This window comes from Phyllostomus discolor, chromosome 10 (genome assembly GCF_004126475.2).
Source record: "Phyllostomus discolor isolate MPI-MPIP mPhyDis1 chromosome 10, mPhyDis1.pri.v3, whole genome shotgun sequence".
Lineage (NCBI taxonomy): Eukaryota > Metazoa > Chordata > Mammalia > Chiroptera > Phyllostomidae > Phyllostomus > Phyllostomus discolor.
The window spans coordinates 35,030,830-35,051,795 of NC_040912.2; the positions used below are offsets into that span (position 1 = coordinate 35,030,830).

Consider the following 20,966-nt stretch of genomic DNA (forward strand, 5'->3'; position numbering starts at 1 on the left):
CCTTGTGCCAGCTACTGTCCTAGGGGCAGGAAGAGTAGTAAGAAAGAGATGGTATCCAACTGCATGGAGCATATGTTCCAGGCTGGGGTTAGTAAAACTTTTATAAAGGATGAGATAGTAAATATTTTAGGCTTTCTAGACCAAATGACCTCTGTGGCAAATACCCTTGCCATTGTAGTGCCAAAAATAGGTTAAACTTTACATAAACCTTTGGCTGGTGGCCCATACTTTGCCAGTTCTTCTTCTGACATTTGTCTTGCAGGCAGAGAGGTAGGCAGTGGTATCATTAGAAACAAATGGAATTAGATTAGTTAGGGAAGGGTTTAGCTGTGTATAAAAAACCTCAACTTAAGAATTTTTTTGCTTCTGTCGCTTCTTATGTAACAATAGGTCTGAAAACAAGCAGTGCAGGACTGACACAGTAGCTCCTAAAATATTAGGCAGGCAGCCAGCCATCTGCCTCGTTGAAGGTTTGTGACACCGAGTGTATGGTTATGAGCTCCGGGTTAGATTGCTTGGGTTTGTATCCTTGGATCATCACTTGCTTGGCTGAGTTACTTGCTTGAACAAGTTAATTAACCTCTCTGTGCTTCAGTTTTCCTCTGCGTGAAATAGTGATGATAACATAACAAACCTCAGGAGGTGATTGCAAGGATAAAAGGAATAGTGTACATGAATTTGCTTAGAGTAATGCCTGGCACAGAGTGAGAGCACATTGATTGGTAGCTACCATTTTTGTTGCAATGACTAATCAAGAAAAATTATTTTTTTCTAAAAAGTTACTTTTCCTTTACAAAGAATAAGGTTGGCTGGGTTGGGTTAGGAATCCGGCTCTGTTGCAGTACTGATTTGGGCCCATTGTTTAGGGCTGTGTTCCCGTTCTTTCCCTGTGGAGTGTCTACTGTCTGTGCTCCCAGAGCCCCAAACGCCCTTCTAGCTCTTCTGACCGTCTCTGGAAATGTCTCCAAGTGTGGCGCAGGGTCAGCTGGCTATAGTTCTCACTGGCTTTCTAACTGGCCATCCTGCAAAGATGGCAGGGTCAAGGAAATGCCTTTCTTTTTTTGTGCTGAGGGAATGACCACCTCTCTGGTTTACCAAGTTACATCAACAGATTTGTCTCCGGACACCTTAAGACAGTTTGAAATGTCCAAATTATAAAACAGTGAATTGCCATACAAGGTAGTTTTCCACCAGAGGAAGAAGATAGTGTTCATTTGTTCTCAATTCTCCTTTCCATAGTAGGTGTGGTGCTGTTGCTCCAAGGGAAAGTATGAATAGAAAAAGTGATGGGTTGCTTTGGGAGTGACAGATTCTCTGGTGGCCTCTAAGGAAGGGAATGTATGTCCACCTTTAAGTTTGGGGTTAAGGAAGCCAACCCCAACCTCCATTACCAAAGGCTCTCTTGACTCCCTGGACACTGTGCTAGACGGGAAATGCACTTGGCCCCGAGTGACTCCTTCAGTGATTGATTTGAAAGCGTTTTCATTATTTTCTTAACAGGTTTTTATCAGAGATGATGATCCGGAAACAAAACGACAAAACAGTAACTTGTTCTCACTGTTGTTTCTAGTCCTTGGAATGATTTCTTTCATTACATTTTTTCTTCAGGTAAATGTCTACATTTTCACTTGACTGATTTTGAGAAATTCATCATTATTCACTTGTGGGAATTTGTAAACATCTATATAATTTGCTTTTTAGTAGAATTGCTTCTATATTAACTGGGCTCTTAGCAGCCAGGTTTTTTTGGGTATTTTTTTTAAAAGGTGGTTTGCTTCCTCTGACTCTGGCTTATGTTCTTCTCTTTACTCCTACCTCCCTGCCACCCCGCCCACCCACTGAAATATTAATGAAACCAGAGGGAAGAGAGCAAAGGAATTAAATGCTCTAAGAGATTAGTATGGTAAGGCACTATGGGTTTTGGTGTTAGACCTAGGTAGAGTAGAAGTTGAACCAGTTTTCAATTTCATATGTTAGGGCAAATAAGTAATTTAAATGGTCTCAGCCTAATTTCCTCGTCTGTAATGTAGGGGTTGACTGCCTCTAGATGATTAAAAGAGATAATGTGACTAAGTTTCTAGGCCTGTGTGAGGCATTTGCAAATACTTATTCACTCAATCAATGGGTAGATTATTAACTACATACAATTTTTTTAAAGACAGAATTCTGAATAGGTCTTCTTATTTAACATGTTGTAAACATCTATTAATATATATTTTTAATTTCTGTTAAAATGAGAGTCTAGATGTTTTTTTCAGATTTTATTTATTTTTAGAAAGAGGGGAAGGGAAAGAGAAAGAGGGAGAAAAACATCAGTGTGTGGTTGCCTCTCACTTGCTCCCCACTGGGGACCTGGCCTGCAACCCAGGCATATACCCCAACTGGGAATCAGACCGGTGACCCTTCAGTTCACAGGCTGGCATTCAATCCACTGAGCCACACCAGCCAGGGCTATCTATTAATATTTTTAATAGAACATTTTTATGGGCATTGTATAGGAGGCACAAAAGAAAAATACCGAACCCTTTCATTACTAAGTACTTAGAGTCTCTTTGGGGAATTTGACCATACCGTAAAGTAGATGTCACCTTCTAACTGTATCCAAGATTTCCCTGCCAATCTTAATGCCACAGGAGTTGGGAGAAGGTAAAGATTGCTGAGGGTGAAGTTGGTTAAAGAACTTAGAGGGAAGTAGGCTTGGAGCTGGTCCCTCAAACTTGAGAGATTGGGATTGGTGAAGCCAAGGCAGTTAAAGGAATGCCTTTGTACCATAGTGATACATGGGAGACCAGAGCCTGGTTTGCCTGGGGAGCGAAGAATGATGGTTCTGAATGTGAAGGCTCTGAATGCTGAGGCCCCAGAAGTGTAGATATAGTGCCAAGCCTGATGTTAGAATGCCCAGCCCCTCATTTAGAAACATAAGGAGGGCGCTTAGTGGGTGATGAATTCTCAGGCTCTGGGTTCCCACTCTGGCAAGGATTCTCAGAGATCCAAATTCTGATTTCAACTGTGCCACCTTAGAACTGTGGCCTCTGGCAACTTAGCTGCCTCTCCAAATCTGTTTCTTCTGTAAAGTGGTGCCTATAGGGTTGTCATGAAGACTTAATGAGCTAACATAGGTATAGTATCAGAGGAAGCACTTAACAACAGGGGCTCTTCATTGTTATATTCCCTCCAGTATAAGAACAGCCATCTTCTGTAGTGGGTGAGGTATTTCACATTTTATTCAGCCTGATAGCAGAGACCTTAACCTGGCCATTTCCAAGTAAATGTAACCATTTTAGTAATTTCGGGCTTAAGCTCAAATAATCTAATCCTCCCTGTCCTCCTCTTCCCTGGGTTGGCATGTAGTAGCAGAGGGGTTGTGCAACATTGCAGCGCAGGGTGGAGGGTGATGGTCTGCTTCATGCTGGCAGCCAGAGGGGTGTGTGGCCCCATCTGCCTTCAGTTTCATGGCCCCACTTGGCTGTCCCCCTTTATCAGGTCCATGTAGAAGAACTGGGTCTTTCTTCACTTGTGCTCTTTGCATCCGTTTCTTCCCTCTCTTTCCATAATGTCCAACATGCTACTCGGGAGCACAGTGGGGATGTGGTTGCCTTCCTGCACTTCCCTGATTCTGCAGGGGACTCGGGCTGTTAGTAGGGCCCCTCCTGTCCTGATGCACCATCAAGCTGTTTCCACTCTGCTTTTGCCAATGTCATTATGTGGCAGGTGTCATCTGCAACCTGCCATTTCCCAGCTCTCCAGAAAGAGAAGGAGGACTGCTTCCTTCAGTCCTGTACCCCTAAACTCACTGGAGTGAGAGTTCTGTTGCCCTTTCCCCCTAGAAGTAGCCCGACATGGGTGCACAATCACAGCTTACTCTGTTCTTGCCCAGTAACTAACTTCCTTCCTCCCGATACAGAAGGTTGTATCCTTGGTGGATGGAGAAGAGTAGTATAGAAAATTGTCAGTGAGCGTCCTTCCCCAACCTATTTTTCTTCTAGGTTTGGCTTTTTGTAAACTTAGAAACTACGAATTTCATTTTGACATCTTTGTTTGCTGTATCTTCTGTGGCTGACATGACCATATATTCCTGTTTTCCCAGATTACACCTCAGGTCCTGGTATAATTATTAATAGTACCCCTTTTTACTTTCAAAAGTGTCCTGGTTTGCATGATACATTACATAGCCACCCTATTTATAGTGTTCCCTGCCTTGGGAACAACTCCAGCTTCCTGTGACAGACCCTGGTTCACTGGGGAAATAAGGAGGGGTGGCATGCCAGCTAGCTGGGAAGTGGCAGTGTCAACTTCAAAACTGGGCCACCCTGTCTAAGCCACCATAGTATACAGTCACTGAAACATAGCCAGCTCTAGAAATCAAGCTTTCTGACTTTGTCTTGTGTCCTCTTTAGTGGTGACATCAGGTCCCCCTCCTTTTGTGTAATCAACGCCTTGGTCTCTGACAAGTCCCCTTCCTTACGGTATGTTCTTACTCTTCACAGGGCTACACATTTGGCAAAGCTGGAGAGATCCTCACTAAGCGGCTTCGATACATGGTTTTCAGATCCATGCTGAGACAGGTATTTCTGTTGAGGATTGTGCCCTGAGATGGGCAGATCTCCTGGGTCCCCTCCTGGGCCCTGTGGACTCAGGAAGTGGGAGCATCGTCAGGTTACTCAGAGAAGCTCTGACATTGTTCTTCCCTGGCTCTCATCTTGCAGATGAGGCTGCATGCCGCCCAGGTGCAGGCTCAGGGGCCCTGCCGTCTGTCTGCTGTGGGTGGGCACAGGATGGCTGTGAGACAGTCTCCAGAGCAGATTCATCTCCAGCCTTTGTCTCAGACGCTGTAGGCAGAGTAGGCACCAGTGATCTTCAGTGCCCCTCATCCTCTTCCTCTCTTCCTTATTTCCCCTGGGAAACCCAGGATGCCTGTGTTTCTTCCCACCAAGAGATGTCCTCTTGTCCCTTTCCTACCACAATCAAAATTCATCCCCACAGTCCATGTCTTCACCACCCATTTTCTTTGCTGGGGCTAGACTGATGGACTAACTCAAAGCTGCAGTGTAACTAGCTGAAAATGACATAATCTAATGCTGCTCACATTTTAGACCTTCAAAACCCTCATGGACAGATGTGATGTTTTCCTGGGGGAAGGGGGACAGGAGATTCAGGGAATGTAGCCCAAAGTAGCCCAGTTTAAACAGGAAAGTTTCTTTAACAATGTGAAATTTTTTGACTTTGTAATGTAATTTTCCACTAATCCCTTGCTAGTGAATAAAATGATGCTCCAAAGATTGCTCCAGACATGGACTTGAGCCCTTGCTGAGAAGCATCAGTTTGCAGTGTTAGGATTTCTGAATGGCATTCACAGTTTCTTCTATGTCTTTGGTTCCTCAGTTCTTTTCCACTCCTACCACTCAATGCCACTTTAAAAGAAAACATAGTCATCAGAATTGCTAGCTCGTGACCCACAGAGCAGGACTGAATCTAGCAAGTGACAGGCAAGTGACAGGGCACTGTTTGATGGAGGGCCCTGTCCTAGGACTCAGTCAAATTTTGATAGCTGAGATTCCTCTTAGGCTCGCAGCTGACCTTGGTCCAGGGCCAAATGCCTCACTACCCAGCAGCCCCCAGGCCAGGTCCTAGGTCCATTACATTTTGGAAGCTGAGCTGATGGTTTCATAATGTCCTTTCCATAAATTAAGTCCAGTCATGCTACATTTAAGTGCCTTCTGCTTACCAGTCATTATACTAAGTATTATAAGACATTCAAACCTGAATGGATCCTGTCATCAAGAAAGTTATATTCCAGTGGGAGCAGCACTCAGGGACTTAACAGTTTTAAAGAACAAATTGATGTATACTATAATAAGTTACAATGCTGTTTTTTCTCTTTTTAAAAGAATTTTTATTGTGTTTTTTTTCCAATACCACTTAGTCCCCATATATTCCCTCCATCCACAGTCACCACACTATCGTCCATCTCCGTGAGTCCTTTTTGCTCAATCCCTCCTCCCCCTAACGTTCTCCTGCCTTGGCTATCCTCCTGCTCTCCATCTATGAGTCTGTCTCTATTTTGCTTGTTAGTTCAGTGTGTTCATTAGATTCCATATATGAGGGAAACCATATAGTATTTGTCTTTCTCTGACTGGCTTATTTCATTTAGCGTAACATTTTCCAGGTCCATCCATACTGTCACAAAAGATAAAATTTTCTTCTTTTTTATGGCTGAGTAGTATGCCATTGTGTAAATGTCCCATAGCTGTTTTATCCACTCATCTACTGATGGGCACTTGGGCTCCTTCTGTATCTTAGTGACTATAAATAACACTGCAATGAGTACAGGGGTGCTTATGTTCTTTTGTATTAGCGTTTTGGGCTCCTTCAGTTACATTCCCAAGAGTGAGATCTCTGGGTCAAAGGCAGATCCATTTTTAATTTAATGCTATTTTTTTCTTGAGTAATTTTGGGGAAAATGATAGATGCTGCTTTAATGCAAATGGCCAGCTCAGATAAATTTTTAGGATCATAGTTATTCTTGTAATGGATATAAATTTACACCTCAACCATACAATCTTTTCAATATTTCTATATTTTAAAACCTAAGCATTTTTATAAAGAAAAGCCTACTTTATGTTGAATATGAAATTATAATCTAGATTTCTTTCAATGAATTTTTTGAACTAAATTCATTTATTCTACTCTGAGCTACAGTTATCTAACTGCTATTCAGCTTCTCTGTTTGAATAAACATTTTATAAACATGTTTAATAAACATTTCCTACTTAGCATTTCCCAAATTGAGCTTCAGACTCTCCTCTCCTCACAGGATTAATTCCCTGCATAGTTTTCCCCCATATAGTAAATGGGAACTCCATGCCGCCAGTTGTTCAGGCTGAAAACTTTAGGGTCATTCTTGACTCCTTTCTTTTTGTTTAATATTACAAGATCCTCCTAACTGGTCTCACTGCCTCCATCCTTATCTTAATCCAGTAAATTCATCTCCCAAGAGCCAGAGTCATTCTCTGAAAATGGAAGTCAGATTACAGCCTCTGCCCCAAATCTGCTGAAAGCTACCCATATCCTTCAGGCTAAAAATCTGCAACCTTTACAGTTGCCGTAAAGTCGTACATGGTGTGGCTCCCATTACCTTTCAGATCTATCACCCACAGCTTCACCCATTTTTCAATACATGGTCAATATATGCACAGAGTCTCTGAATAAAGCCATGAGATAGAAGGAGTGGGAGAGATACATAAGAAAGGAAATCTGTCTAAAGGAAGAGGCGAGTTTGCAAATTCATGCGTTACAAAGATGCTTTTAAGGCTAATGGTAGCTCTGAAGATATTCTTGCTAGTGCATGAACAGATCAAGTATGCCTTTGCCACAGGGCCTTTGCACATGCTATTCTATCTTCTCTCACATATTCTCATTCTTTATTCAGATATCTTCTCAAATGTCACCTTAGAGAGGCCTTCTCTGTTACCTCTCTAGTCTAGAAAAATAGCACCTTTCCTCACTTTTTTTTCCTTAACCTGCTCTATTTTTCTTTCTTTTCTTTTTTTTAATCCTTACCTGAGGATGTGTTTATTGATTTTAGAAAGAGAGGGAGAAGGAGAGAGGGAGGGAGAGAGAGAGGGAGAGAAACACCAATGTGAAAGAGAAACACTGATCAGTTGCCTCTCGCACATGCCCTGATCAGGGATTGAACCTGCAACATTTTGATGTATAGGACAATGCTCCAACCAACTGAGCAACCTGGCCAGGGCTCTGTTTTTCTTCATAGCATTATTACTTCCTGGCATCGTATATATTTAGTCATTTGTGGCTTTCATCTCTAAAATCCAGGGGTTTTTGGTCACTGTTGTATAGATTGAACACTTAAAAATCATGCTTGGAACAAAGTAGAGATTCAAAGAAAATTGACAAATTTATGTGTTTGTCTATTAGGTTCTTTTTCTTCTCTGCTGAGTGTCAAATTCTGAGTGCTAAGTGCAGGAGTTATAAATGATAAACAAAAATGACCCTGTCATTGTTCTTCAGAGCTAAGAGTCTTATAAATAGGACTGTAAGGTAATGAAATTGTTTTCTGTGCCACAGGATATGAGCTGGTTTGATGACCCTAAAAATACCACTGGAGCTTTGACGACCAGGCTTGCCAACGATGCTGCTCAAGTTAAAGGGGTACGTGCCTCCTCTCTTTGGTGTGTGTCTTAATTGGATATTTTGAATCTCAGCATGAAACTAATGATCTCATTGCAGGTGTAAGTTCCCATCATATTTAACAAAATGTTAAATAAACAGTTAACCGACACAGTACGTCATGTGTTTTGTACCAAAAATGTTAACTATTTAAACATCATATATTGTTTAATGTGTAGAAGACTTCCAAGTTCTCTTTTGTTATTTGCTATCTTGTTTATGTTATTAACAACACAAGTGGAAAGATAATTATTTAGCAGAGGAAGTATTTATCAGCATATTCCGCAGGATCAGTCTGTTTTAACGTTAAGTTAATTAACAAAAATTTAATTGCCTCCAGAAAAGGGAATGTGCATAGTTGCTGTAAGACAGTTCAGCGGAGAGGGGAGAAAACCTTTAAACAAATGTTGAAAGAAATGAATGTGAAGCACATTAAAAAATTAAAGCAAAGATAAAAGAAACAGTAACAGACTAAAAAGCTTAAATTTTGCTACTACAGGACCCGGCACAAATAATGCCCCCTTTTTAATACAAAATCTTTTATTACAAAATCATAAGCATGTAATTCTGTAACACAACAATATCACACTCAAGTACACCATACGGCATTTTAGGTGACATGTTCAAATTAAAACTGTGCATTATTATACCCATATTACTCTCCTACCAACCACACTCAAGCAGGCGTCACTTCTGTCGGACCCTGAATATGACTCTCTCTAATTGATATAACTAGAAAATGTCAAACCAGCACGTGTTTGACCTGTGGGTGAATTGACAATTTCTTCTACAACTACTACTACTTACACAAAAATCCACAAGATGGTGACAAATTTGAAAAAAGTATGTGATTTCTGCTACCTTTCTCTCCCTTGAATGTTATCAATCTTTAGCCTTTAACGCTTTCTGTAAGGTAGTATTATAATAACATTTCTTTTACCTAATATATGGGGCTTCTGCAAGAATGAATTAAGTTATAAATATATAGGGCTTCTGTAAGAATAAACTAGCATACTGAGAGTTATAAAATTGCAATATAAATCTTAGGAATTGTTTTCATACACATTTCTTTGTTTAAAGCAAACAAATCAACAAAAACTAGGGTTTAGATCAAATTGTAAAACCTAGCAGAACACAATGCACACCACTTGAAATACCTTTGAACTTCTAAAATGGACAACAACCCTGACCTTATGGAGTCTACATGGCATGTCAGAGCATCATTAAGTGCTCTGGCGGGGAAGTGACATCAGGATAGGGGGGATAGGCGCTTGCTGCTTGTCAGGGAAAGAAGGCCTCAATGATATGTTGATGTACACAAGAGGCCTGAAGGAAGGAAAAGTGCCAGCCCTGTAGGTATCTAGAGAGGAGTATTCTAAACACAAGGATCGACAAGTGCAAAGGCCCTGAGGCTGGAGCATTTCCACCACAGAAGGAGAATAGTGTGGCAGCAGCAGAGTGAGTGAAAGGAAGAGTCATAAGAGTTGAAGTCAGCAGTATATGGGATTGGATGGGAAACCATTGTAGGGTTTTGAATACCAGAGTGACATGATCTGAAACTTGTGAAGGCTGCTGCGTGAATAGGCTGAAGGGGACCTGGCTGTAGGCAGGGAGTCCACTGCAGTAATCCAGGGGAGGGATGATGGTGTTTTAGAATAGGGTGTCCATAGTGAAGGTAATACAGAGTAAGTAGATACTGGATATACTCTGAGGGCACAGCCAAAAGAATTGGGTGCTTGGTTGGGATATGAAATAACAGGGATTTAAGAATGACTCCAAATGTCTGACCTGCACAATTGAAAAAAAAAAGTGGAGTTTCTTCTTAATGAAACTGGGAAGCCATTGGAAGAGCAGGTTTGAGGGGGAGCATCAAGAGTTCTGTTTGGAACATGGTGAGTTTGAGATGCCAACATTAGATGTCTACCGGCAGATGTTAAGGCGGGTGGATTTGCAAGTCTTGAGTCTAGCAGAGAAGTCTGGTCTGGAAATACACATTTGGGGACTTTTCATGCCTTGGTGGCTTTTGAAGCCACAATACTGGAGATGGCCAAGGAAATGTGTAGCTAGAGAAGGTGACAAGGCTTGGGGTAAGGATGAACCAGCAGGGAAGAGCAAGAAGTGGCAGCGAGGGAGAAAAGCAGTGTTCAAGAAACAAAATGAAGAAAACATTTAAGGAGGGAGCAGCCTAGGATATCAAATGTTATTGATAAGCTTGTGAGATGACCCGAACATTTCACAGTGCTTATGGTATTTGTGGTGGGGTGGGGGTGGTTCTCACAAGAACCGTTGCAGGGGTGTGGTGGGAACAGAGCCTGATGATGAGAGTGGGCTCCGGAGAAAAGGAGAAAGACAAACAGGAGACAGGTGGACAGATCATTAAAGGACTTCCTGGTAAACGGGGCAGAGGAGTGGAGTGTCAGGAGGAGTTTGTGAAGTATCCATCTCTGTTCTATTTTTTACTTGAATTGACATAGGAATCAATGAGCTTGGGAGTAAATCTGTTTTGCTGGCTTCCTGGAAGAGCTGTTCTGAGGGATAGCAGTCACTGTGCACACTATTGTCTTCACGTTTCTAAGTCCTGTGCTCCTTACCTGAGTGTGGCTGCCACGACTATAGTCTGCCTTTCAGAATTGCATACATCCCGTGCCCCATTCGGTGTTGAGGACACGGTCCCAGGGAGACACTAGGTCACTCGGTCCGGCCGAACCCTGAGCAGATGCAGTCTGGGCATTCTGCTGTGGCCTCCAGGCGAGGGCCTGCTGTAGCCCGCAAGGATCTCCTTTATCCGTAAAGTGGCAGTCGGTTCTTTCCCTTGACGGCGTTATTTGTGAGGCCCTTGGCCACTCCCAGGAGTTCCCGAGTCCGTTTCCCACTGGTGTTAGTGTCTTCTTTTCACTCAAAGGTGTCTCAAACTTGCACTCTCATAGCCTCACTGGTAGGAACACCTGCACACCTGTGTAAGCCACAGTGAGCCAGGGCAGCCCTCCAGCTCTTAAAGCAGCGCTAAAAATGACAGACCATGGAAGAGGGGGCAAGTGGATTGGTGAGTGCTGGCTGAACTAGGAAAACAAAGCACGGTGTGGCTGTCATCTCAAGCTGGCTGGGAGACGGTACTTGTGTCCACCTTATGCCACTAGCTGACCCATGTGTGATGGAGGTTTGTGTGTATGTGTGTATAAGTATATACACACACAGACACGTGCATATGTACATATACATGTGTCCGTATCTGTCTGTTCCACAGTGGGGAGTAGTGCAACTAATTGTTTGTGTGTACACCCCCTGGGATGAGCAGTGCTGTCACCAGTCACTGCCACCCGAGGCAGGGCTAACTCAGGTTTGTGTATATGGAATTAGTGATGATGCTTATTGAGGTTAAATCGTTTTTCATATTTTACTTCACCATTAGTGATGCATTTTCTCAAATATATCTTTGAGTCAGTAGCTTGATTCTGCTAAACATAAATCAGAAGAAAATAGATCTCAATATTTGCCTACAAGCCAACATGAAATGGTGGGCTGGTAAATTTTATTTATTTTGGTATTATGACTAGATTCCTTCAGAGAGAAAAAGTAAAGGAGAGCCATACAGAAATCAAAAGCAACTATGTGTTTTTAAAAATTTTGAGGGGGTGAGAAGGTGGTTGAGGGAAAGATAAAGTTAAATGTTTCTAACTTCAAAAGGAGGTCCAGGAAATAAACTTTTATTCAGGAAGCACAAATATTTTAAAATCATGTTTCAAGCAATGTGGTGGTGTTCTGAGGAGGAAATAGATAGCAGGAGAGGGAGAACAGGGAAAGAAGATGAGAAAAATGAGTGGGAGAGGAAGTGAGACGTAAATACCTTTGAGTGCGGTGGAGAGATTGTGAGGGGTTTTGTGGGCTTCAAGTGGGAAAACGTTTTTGTCTTACTTGCTTCACACTTGGGCTGTGGTGTTTAGAGTGTTACTTTCTCTCAGCCCTACTTTTTGAAATTAAATTAAATTAACCAAGGGCTTAATTTCTTCCCACCCCAACTGATGGTTCTAGATCTTTTAGTTCATCTTTCATGTACATAAAAGAACTTGTCATCTTTAATCTATTTTTACTCACTTCCGTGACCTTGACTAACATATAAGGCTAATATTTATACATGTGAAAGGTTATGTGCCCTCATGACTCATCTGCCCTGAACTTGGGGAATGTTCTTTTCTTTTTTAAGTATGTTTTATTAATTATGCTGTTACAGTTGTCCCAGTTTTCCCCCTTTGCCCCTCTCTGCCCAGTACCTCCCTTCCCTCCAACAGTCCCCGCCCCTTAGTTCATGTCCATGGGTCGTGCATGTAAGTTCTTTGGCTTCTCCATTTCCTATACTGTTCTTAACTTGCCCCTGTCTATTTTCTACCTACCATTTATGCTTTTTAACCCCTGTACCTTTTCCCCAATTCTCCCCCTTCCCCTCCCCACTGATAACCCTTCATATGGTCTCTATATATATGATTCTGATCCTGTTCTGGTTGTTTGCTTTATTTTGTTTTTGTTTTTTAGATTCATTTGTTGATAGTTGTGAGTTTGTCGTCATTTTTATGTTCATAGTTTTGATCTTCTTTTTCTTAAATAAGTTCCTTGAACATTTCATATAATAAGGACTTGGTGATGGTGACTTCCTTTGGCTTTACCTTGTCTGGGAAGAATTTTATCTGCCCTTCAATTCTAAATGATAGCTTTGCTGGATAGAGTAATCTAAGTTGTAGGTCCTTGCTTTTCATGACTTTGAATACTTCTTGTCAGCTCCTTCTGATAATCTGATGGGAACTCTTTTGTAGGTAACTCTCTGCTTTTTTCTTGTTACTTTTAAGATTCTCTCTTTAACTTCAACCTTTGGCATTTTAATTATGATGTATCTTGGTGTGGTCCTCTTTGGGTCCAACTTGTTTGGGATTCTGTGCTTCCTAGACTTGTATGTCTGTTTCCTTCACCAAATTATGGAAGTTTTCTTTCATTATTTTTAAAATAAGTTTTCAATTTCTTGTTCTTCCTCTTTTCCTTCTAGCATCCCTATGATTCAGATGTTGGCAAGTGTGGAGATGTCCCAGGGTTTTCTTATTCTCTCCTTGTTTTTCTGAATTTTTATTTCTTCATTCTTTTCTGGTTGACTTTATTTCTTCCTTATGTTCCAACTCATTGATTTGAACCATGGCTTCCTCCCCTTCAGTGCTGGTTCCCCATAGATTTTTCATTATTTCACTTAGCATAGCCTTCATTACTTCCCTTATGCTTTTGCAGTACTCAGTGAATATCTAAGCATCCTTATCACTAGTGTTTTAAACTCTGCATCTGATAGGTTGTCTATCCCCGTTTTGCTTAGTTCTTTTACTGGGGTTTTGTTCCATTTTTTCATTTGTACCATAGTTCTTTGTCTCCTCAATTTGGCAGCCTCCCTGTGTTTGTTTCTGTGCTTTGAGTCTTTGTCTTGGTGCACCTGTTACATTGTATGGGGTGGAGCCTTAGGCAATTGCCAGGGCAGGGGCATCCACTGTACTGTTTTGTGGCTTTGTATGTAGGGGAGGGGTCAGAGAAGGGGCAATGCTGTTGCCTGACTGCTGGAAGCATGTTTGGCACTCACCTGGCTTTTAGTCACTTATGTGACTGGTGCCCCTCTAGCTGTTGCCCTGGTGGTAATTGCCAGAGTGGGTGGTCTTGCATACATTCTAGGACCCTGTGGGCCCTTTAAATGGACTCTCCTGAGAGACCAGAAGTTTCTTCCACTGCCCTAACCTTCTTTGGTTTTTATAGCCAGGAGTTATGCGGCTTTATTTTCCTGGTGCTGGAACCCTGGGGTGTGTGGTCTGGCCTGGGGCTCACTCCCCAGGTACCCCTAATGTGGGACCACCTGTTCTGCCGTCCACCACTGCTGCCACTCACTGCCAGCACACCACTTCCTGTCTGCACTGGCTCCTGATATCCACTCCTCCTACCCATCTGGATGAATATGTCTTCTTTAAATCCTTATTTGCCAGACTTCCATACAGCTTGATTTTAAGGCAGTTCTGAGTGTTTTTTGTTTTGAGATTAGTTGTAATCCTTTACATGGTTATGCAAGGAGGTGAAGCATATCTGTCTATGCTTCGATCTTGACCGGAAGTCTTGGGGGATGTTCTCAGTGCTTCTCTTGGTTGCTGTGGGAAATGAGTTCTGATAGAACTTGTAGATGCTGAGAATAGGAGCAGTCTGCATCTTCCCAGTGCTGCAGAATCTCTCCAGGTTGTAACTCAACTTTCTATTGAAAATGTGTAAATACAGACAGCTAATTGCCTTTGAAGGCCACTGCATTCTTTGACTTATGCCAAATTTAGCTAAGTGCCTCTTTGATAGAAGCTCAGTGACTCCCTAAATAAAAACAAATGTTCTGTTATTTATGCTTTCTGTTTCAGCCCTGGTGCAGGTCTTTGGGAGAGAATTTAATATATAGAGGCTACTGGGAGTTGCAGCACCCTTTCACCTAATTACTGGTCTGTTGTTTGTATCACATAAGTGTGGAATGAGTTTAGAGGGTTGATATTGGGGAAGCGAATGTTGTAAAAGAGTCTATCCTGGAATGCAGAGCTGAGAGAAGCTTAATTATTAATCAGTGTACCTGCTCATTTCAGGAATTGGGAGAAAGTTGTCCCAAGTCACAGAGGTTGCAGTGACCTCCTTAATCTCTACCTGAGACCAGCCCCACTCAAGCAAAGGAAATTCCGGGAGTAGAAGAGAACATGGGTCATTAGCAGACAAAACAGATCTGAACGCCAGAGGAAGAATTTAGAGTGCCTTGTGGGCACAGAGTGTTTCCAGGGTAGAGGAAGGGAAGTGGTGGACCAGATGGACTTTATTGTTTGACTTCAGTTTTAGAGTTGGAAATCACTGCATGCTACGGAAAGTCGTGCTCCGGGCTTCCTCTGGCATTAACACCAAAGGATCTGATGCCTGCTCACTCTCCTTCATTAAATTCCATAACTGTCAGCTCTTTGTGTTTTTTCCAAATCAAATGCAGGTTAAATTAAACATGATAAGATCTCAAAGATGCCAAGATACATTTGAATATCCTTTAATGACAAATATTAGGCTTGAATTATAAGTAGTTCTGCATCTAACATTGGAAATTGCCAACATTCTCAGTTTATTATTTGTCAGACTCTTTTATCTTACTAATTTTCAGAGCTCACTTTAGTGATCATGGTTTGATTCATGAATATTTTCTTGGTTTTAAAAAATCGGAAGAGATATAAACATGCAATTGAATTCTGCTCCATCGAACTTGTATTCTCAGTAGTTATTCTGAAGTCATGAAAGTCTTCATTTTATAAACCAAATAAACCCAACAAGTAAACATTTATTTTTATCTTATTATGATAAGATACTTAATATATTTTCATGAGGCTGAATTGTCACAATTCTAAAGAAAATGTAAATGTAGATTTTAAAAGTAATGTAAAAGTGTCTAATTTGTTTTGTTTGTTTTGCAGGCAACAGGCTCCAGACTTGCTGTGATTGTCCAGAACGTAGCAAATCTTGGGACAGGCCTCATTATATCCTTAATCTATGGCTGGCAGTTGACACTTTTACTCTTAGCCATTGTGCCCATCATTGCAATAGCAGGGCTTATCCAAGTGAAGATGTTGGCTGGAAACGCACTAAAAGATAAGAAAGAGCTAGAAGGTGCTGGGAGGGTGAGTCAAACTAACTTACTTGCTAACCTAAGTAGAGTAAAATGTTCTAATCAGTGTTCTGTTACTGTAACTTACTACTACTTAGAAGCCCAAAGAATGTTTTTAAAACTATTCCTCAAAGCAATCTTACTAATAAATAACAAAAAATATCTGATCAAAAATGGGCAGAAGACTTGAAAAGACATTTTTTCTCCAGAGAGGACATACAGATAGCCAACAGACATATGAAAAGAGGCTGCTCAGCACCATCATGGGGATGCAAATTGAAACCATAGTTATGAGTTACCACCTCGCACCTGTCAGCCTCACGCACTGTTGGTGGGAATGTAAAGTGGTGTAGCCCCTATAGAAAACAGTACGGGGGGTTCTCAACAGATTAAAAACAGAACTACCATATGACCCAGTAATTCTACTCCTGGGTATTTATCCAAAGTAATCCAATATACCAATTCAGAAAGATATGTGCATTTCTATGTTCATTGCAGCATTTTTGCAATAGCCAAGATATGGAAGCAACCCAAGTGTTCATCTCGATAGACAAATAGATACAGAAGAGGTGGTACAAATATCCAGTGGAACATTACTTGGCCATAAAAAAGAAATCTTTCCATTTGTGACAGTATGGATGAACTAGAGGATAGTATGCTAAGTGAAATGTTAGACAAATACCATGTGATTTCACTTGTATGTGGAATTGAAAAAACAAAATAAATGAACAAACACAATAGAAACAAACTCAAATATAGAGAACAAACAAATTGATGGTTGCTAGAAGGGAGGGAGGTGGGAGAATGGGTGAAAAAGGTGAAGTATTAAAAAGTACAGTTTGCTAGTTATGAGAACAATCACAGGGATGTAAAGTACGGCCTGGGGAATATAGTCGACAAACTGTAAAAACTATGCATGGCGTCAGGTAAGTACTAGAGGATCAGGGTGGTCACTTACTAAGTTACATAAATGTCTGGTCGTTACATCATACACCTGAAACTAGTATAATGTATGCCAACTGGAATTGAAAAATTTAAAAAAATGTTTAATGATTAAATTATAGAAACTCTCTGGAGAACAAATCAGTAGTATATGCCATGTTTCGTAAAGTTAGTTTATTCTCTTTGACCTAGGAATTTCACTTTGAAGAAACTTCTCCTAAGAAAATAATTCAACATTGATAATGTTTTTGTAGAAGGATGATTATCACAGCCTTATTTTTAATTTAAAAAACCTGAAAATCTTGTTCATTAATAAAGGAATGCTTAAGTGGCTGGGATATTAAGTGGCCCGTTATACAACCTATTATTAATGTATATTTAATGACCTTAAAAAGTACTCTTGAAGCCCTGGCTGGCATAGCTCAGTGTAGTGAGTGCAGGCTGTGAACCAAAGTGTCTCAGGTTCAATTCCCAGTCAGGGTACATACCTGGGTTGCAGGCCATGACTCCCAGCAACCGCACATTGATGTTTCTCTCTATCTCCCTCCCTTCCCTCTCTAAAAATAAATAAATTTTTTTTAAAAAGAGTGGTACATTTGTAACAATTTATTAGAAAAAAAGTACTCTTGATATTTTTTAAGGTAAAAAATAATGATATAAATCCAAATATGGAATTGTATCCTGATTTTGTTAAATATGTGTATGTTAGGAAAACAACATGTAAGCTAATATGTCAAGTACTCCAGTACATAACTTTATATTACTTTCTGTACCTTTTAATGTTTTCCAAATATTAGTTGTCATGAATGATAGTTATAAAGAGAATAATATAAACATCACATTTAAAAATATAAAAAACTGTAAACTTAAACTATGTGACCATCATAGAAGAAATGGCACTGCAATAGATACGCAATACTGAGTTCTCAGGTTAATTTTGCCACTGGAAAGCTGTGCGGCTTTAGGTCAGTGCCTTTATCTATTTAAGCCATAGCTTCTCTTTCTATAAAGAGGACATTGAATTAATTATCTTCCTTCCAGATCTAAAACTTGATAAATTACTTAGTATCCTTTTCATAGCAAAGAAGTTATAGTAAGTTAATAATATTAATTTATTAATGCATATTATTTATCTCTTTTTATGGAATTCAAACTAATCGCCGTTGTTTCTCTTTGTGCCTCTGAGTGACTGAGTGCTCTCTGTTGCAGATTGCTACCGAAGCAATTGAAAACTTCCGGACCGTTGTCTCCTTGACTCGGGAAAAGAAGTTTGAACATATGTATGGACAGGGTTTGCAGGTACCATACAGGTAATAACCCCTGCAGAGTGGGAGGGGACTGGGAGTTTTTCAAGCACCAGATTGGTGTTCAGGAGTATCACTTTTTCCGGAAGGTAGGGAACAAGTGGAGATACTACTAGAAGGGAACCATTGGGCAAGTACTTGTAATTATCTAGGAGAGGAATGACAAGACCCTGACCTAAGACAGGAGCATCTCTGAGGTAGAACCTGTAAGAACAGATGACTGATGAGAAGGGGTGGGAGAGAGGATATTAAGAATGACTCCGCTGCCAAGTCTGGATAGTGACGCTATTATTTGCTCTCGTTGGAAATTAGTTTTGTGGAACATGAAATTCGGGTATTGGTGGACCTGTGGGTGGTGCTTCTTGCAGTATGCCTTTTCTCCCACTCTGTGCCCGTCCCCGGGGGAAGAAGCCTTCTGCCCTTCCTGTACTGCACTCACCCAGTGAGAGCTCTAAACAGTGATCTGAGTATAAGCCCAATCTCTGAGTCTCAGTTTCTTTTATGGTAAAAGATGTGTTTTCAGTGGGTTATCAGTGGGCTTTCAAACTTTTTTTTATGAGAGTAGAGCCTTTTTTGCTGGGGAAAAAATTTCATTTGAAACCCCATTGTATAAAGTAGATGGAAACAGGGCTGACCTTGTTGAAGCAGGAGTAAAAGGCCCAGAGGGCTGCCCCCCGCCCCCATCAGCCTGCTCTTCTGTCACATTGCCAACTTCCGCGTGGCTCAGAAAATCTGTGAGTGTTAACTCCTTCGTGAAACCTTCTCTAGCTCCCCCAAACATTATTCATAAGGTACCTCCATTGCATGTACTCTAATCCAACTTGACTCCTGGGCCCCTGACGACAAGAACATGCCTCATTCTTCTGTTGCCCAGCGTGGTCCCTGCAGCTTGCAGGTGTTGGATAAATGTGTGCTGAGTGAGCATTTACCATAGAGTACATATGCTGTACGTCCAAGGGTGGTGGGGAAGGGGAAGGGACTTCCATGTATGAATCCTTTACAGGCTCTTCATGTTTTCCTTGGCTTTTTTTAACTGCCCCCGTACTTTGAAGTGTGGTTAATCCTTCATTAAAGATAAAAGACACTGAGGCTCAGAGATGAGGTAGTTTCCTAAATTCTCACAAGTGGCAAAGTGAGGACCAAACTAAACCCATTTTTGTCTGCCATGCCTCTGTGTACCACCACTAACCGGTCAAAGGTTATATTTTAAGGGTTGAGAAAAGAAAGCCAAGTAAGTTGCAAAATGTCTTCTTTTCAGAAACTCATTGAGGAAAGCACACATCTTTGGACTCACATTTTCCTTCAGCCAGGCAATGATGTATTTTTCCTATGCTGCCTGTTTCCGGTTTGGTGCCTACTTGGTGGCAAATAACTTCATGAGGTTTGAGGATGTTCTCTTGTAAGTACCGGGTTAATATTTACACTTAAACTCTAGAAATAAAACGGGTGAGCATGCCTGATGCCTGCATGGGAAGCCTGCACTGTGAAGCTTCAGGAAGAGATTTCAGTGATTCACAACATGTCAGTTTGCCTCTGAGTCTTCGTGCAATGGCGCTGAAGCCCTCTGGTTCATTTGGGAACTCAGGGACTCTCTCACCCCAGTGCTGACTCACACTTGACCTTTCAGGTCTGTGGCTGGTTGGGGTGGTGATTCAGTAAGAGGTTTCCAGAAGGCCTTGGCATTTAGGAAGAAGCCTAAGCCTGATCCAGGTACCTGGCTCCTTTTGAAGGACTCTAAACAGGGCAGCTGTGGAGCACGGAGCTCTGCAGACCCTGCCAGAGTCCAGGATAAACTTGGTCTCTTTGACAAAAGAAGAGAAGCTAGAAGGTAAGAGCTGGAGAGTTTCAGAAATGGCAGAGGCGATCTAGATTGGGCTTCTTGCTACATCTCCGTGAGTGCAGAAGATTGTACCTTGGTCAGGGGGACAAGACCTGACCTTCAGTATACTTCCGAATCAGTCAGATAACGCAGTTGGGTATTGAAAGTGTGTGTGATCTTTCTGAGTGTCTAGATTTGGTGCTGGGTAAGGGTCTGCCCTTTGATACATACCATCACTAGTAGTAATACGGTTTCACGTTTAAGCCAGAATCATCTGAGCCTGGCAGCATAATGTGTTAGTATAATAATATCATCATCCTCTTCAGACATGGATATGAGGACACAGACATAGAGTCTGGACTCTGGTGGAAAGGAAGCGATGGACTCGAGGTATTATCTGCAAGGGCTCCCAAGTTTTAGATCGATTCCAGGTGCACTGTTTAAAAAGGTGTGTGGATAAGTGTGTCCAGAGGAAAGCCGCTGGAATGCCGAGAGTGAAAGGAGTTTGCAGAGAAGCAAATTATCTACATCGTACCTGTGATGTAGCAGGAATCCCAGTCTCGCTTTCCTTTGTCATTTCTGAAATTCTTCAGCTCTTACCTTCTATGCTCTGATTGTTCACAATATCCCAATATTTGAAGAGCTGTCTTAAGCAAAAAGATATATTTCTTCAGTCTGAAGAAATTGTTAACAGTAGACTTAATCAAATTTGTTACTTCCTAAAACAGAGGAGAGAAGCCCTTTTAGGGGAAGTGTCTGGGCATAAACATTAGGAGTCGGACTTGATTTCCTGTGAAGTCTGCCGTGGTTCCCATGTCATAGATTAAGAGGGTTGATTCATCTGGGTCTGTAAGGAACTCTTTACCATACAGCTCATAGGTTTTCTAAGACTCAGATGTAATTCCAGCATCAGTGCCTATATCCATTATTGATTCACAAAAATGCTGCATAACAACCAGCCACTGCAGTAGCATACAATGATAAACATTATTTTCTCCCACAAGTCTATGGGTCAGCCAGGCAGTTCTGCTGATCT

At 41.4% G+C, this 20,966-nt stretch overlaps 1 protein-coding gene across 1 annotated transcript in view; it reads left to right on the forward strand.

Annotated features, from left to right (window-relative positions):
* Positions 1–20,966, forward strand: part of ABCB1 (ATP binding cassette subfamily B member 1) — an 84,456-nt gene that overhangs the window by 52,470 nt on the left and 11,020 nt on the right. Inside the window, exons 18-23 of the mRNA XM_028526095.2 lie at positions 1,501–1,608; positions 4,488–4,565; positions 8,086–8,169; positions 15,675–15,878; positions 18,017–18,117; positions 19,370–19,510. Of these exons, the coding sequence (XP_028381896.2) occupies positions 1,501–1,608; positions 4,488–4,565; positions 8,086–8,169; positions 15,675–15,878; positions 18,017–18,117; positions 19,370–19,510 (716 nt within the window). The remainder of the gene's footprint in view (positions 1–1,500; positions 1,609–4,487; positions 4,566–8,085; positions 8,170–15,674; positions 15,879–18,016; positions 18,118–19,369; positions 19,511–20,966) is intronic.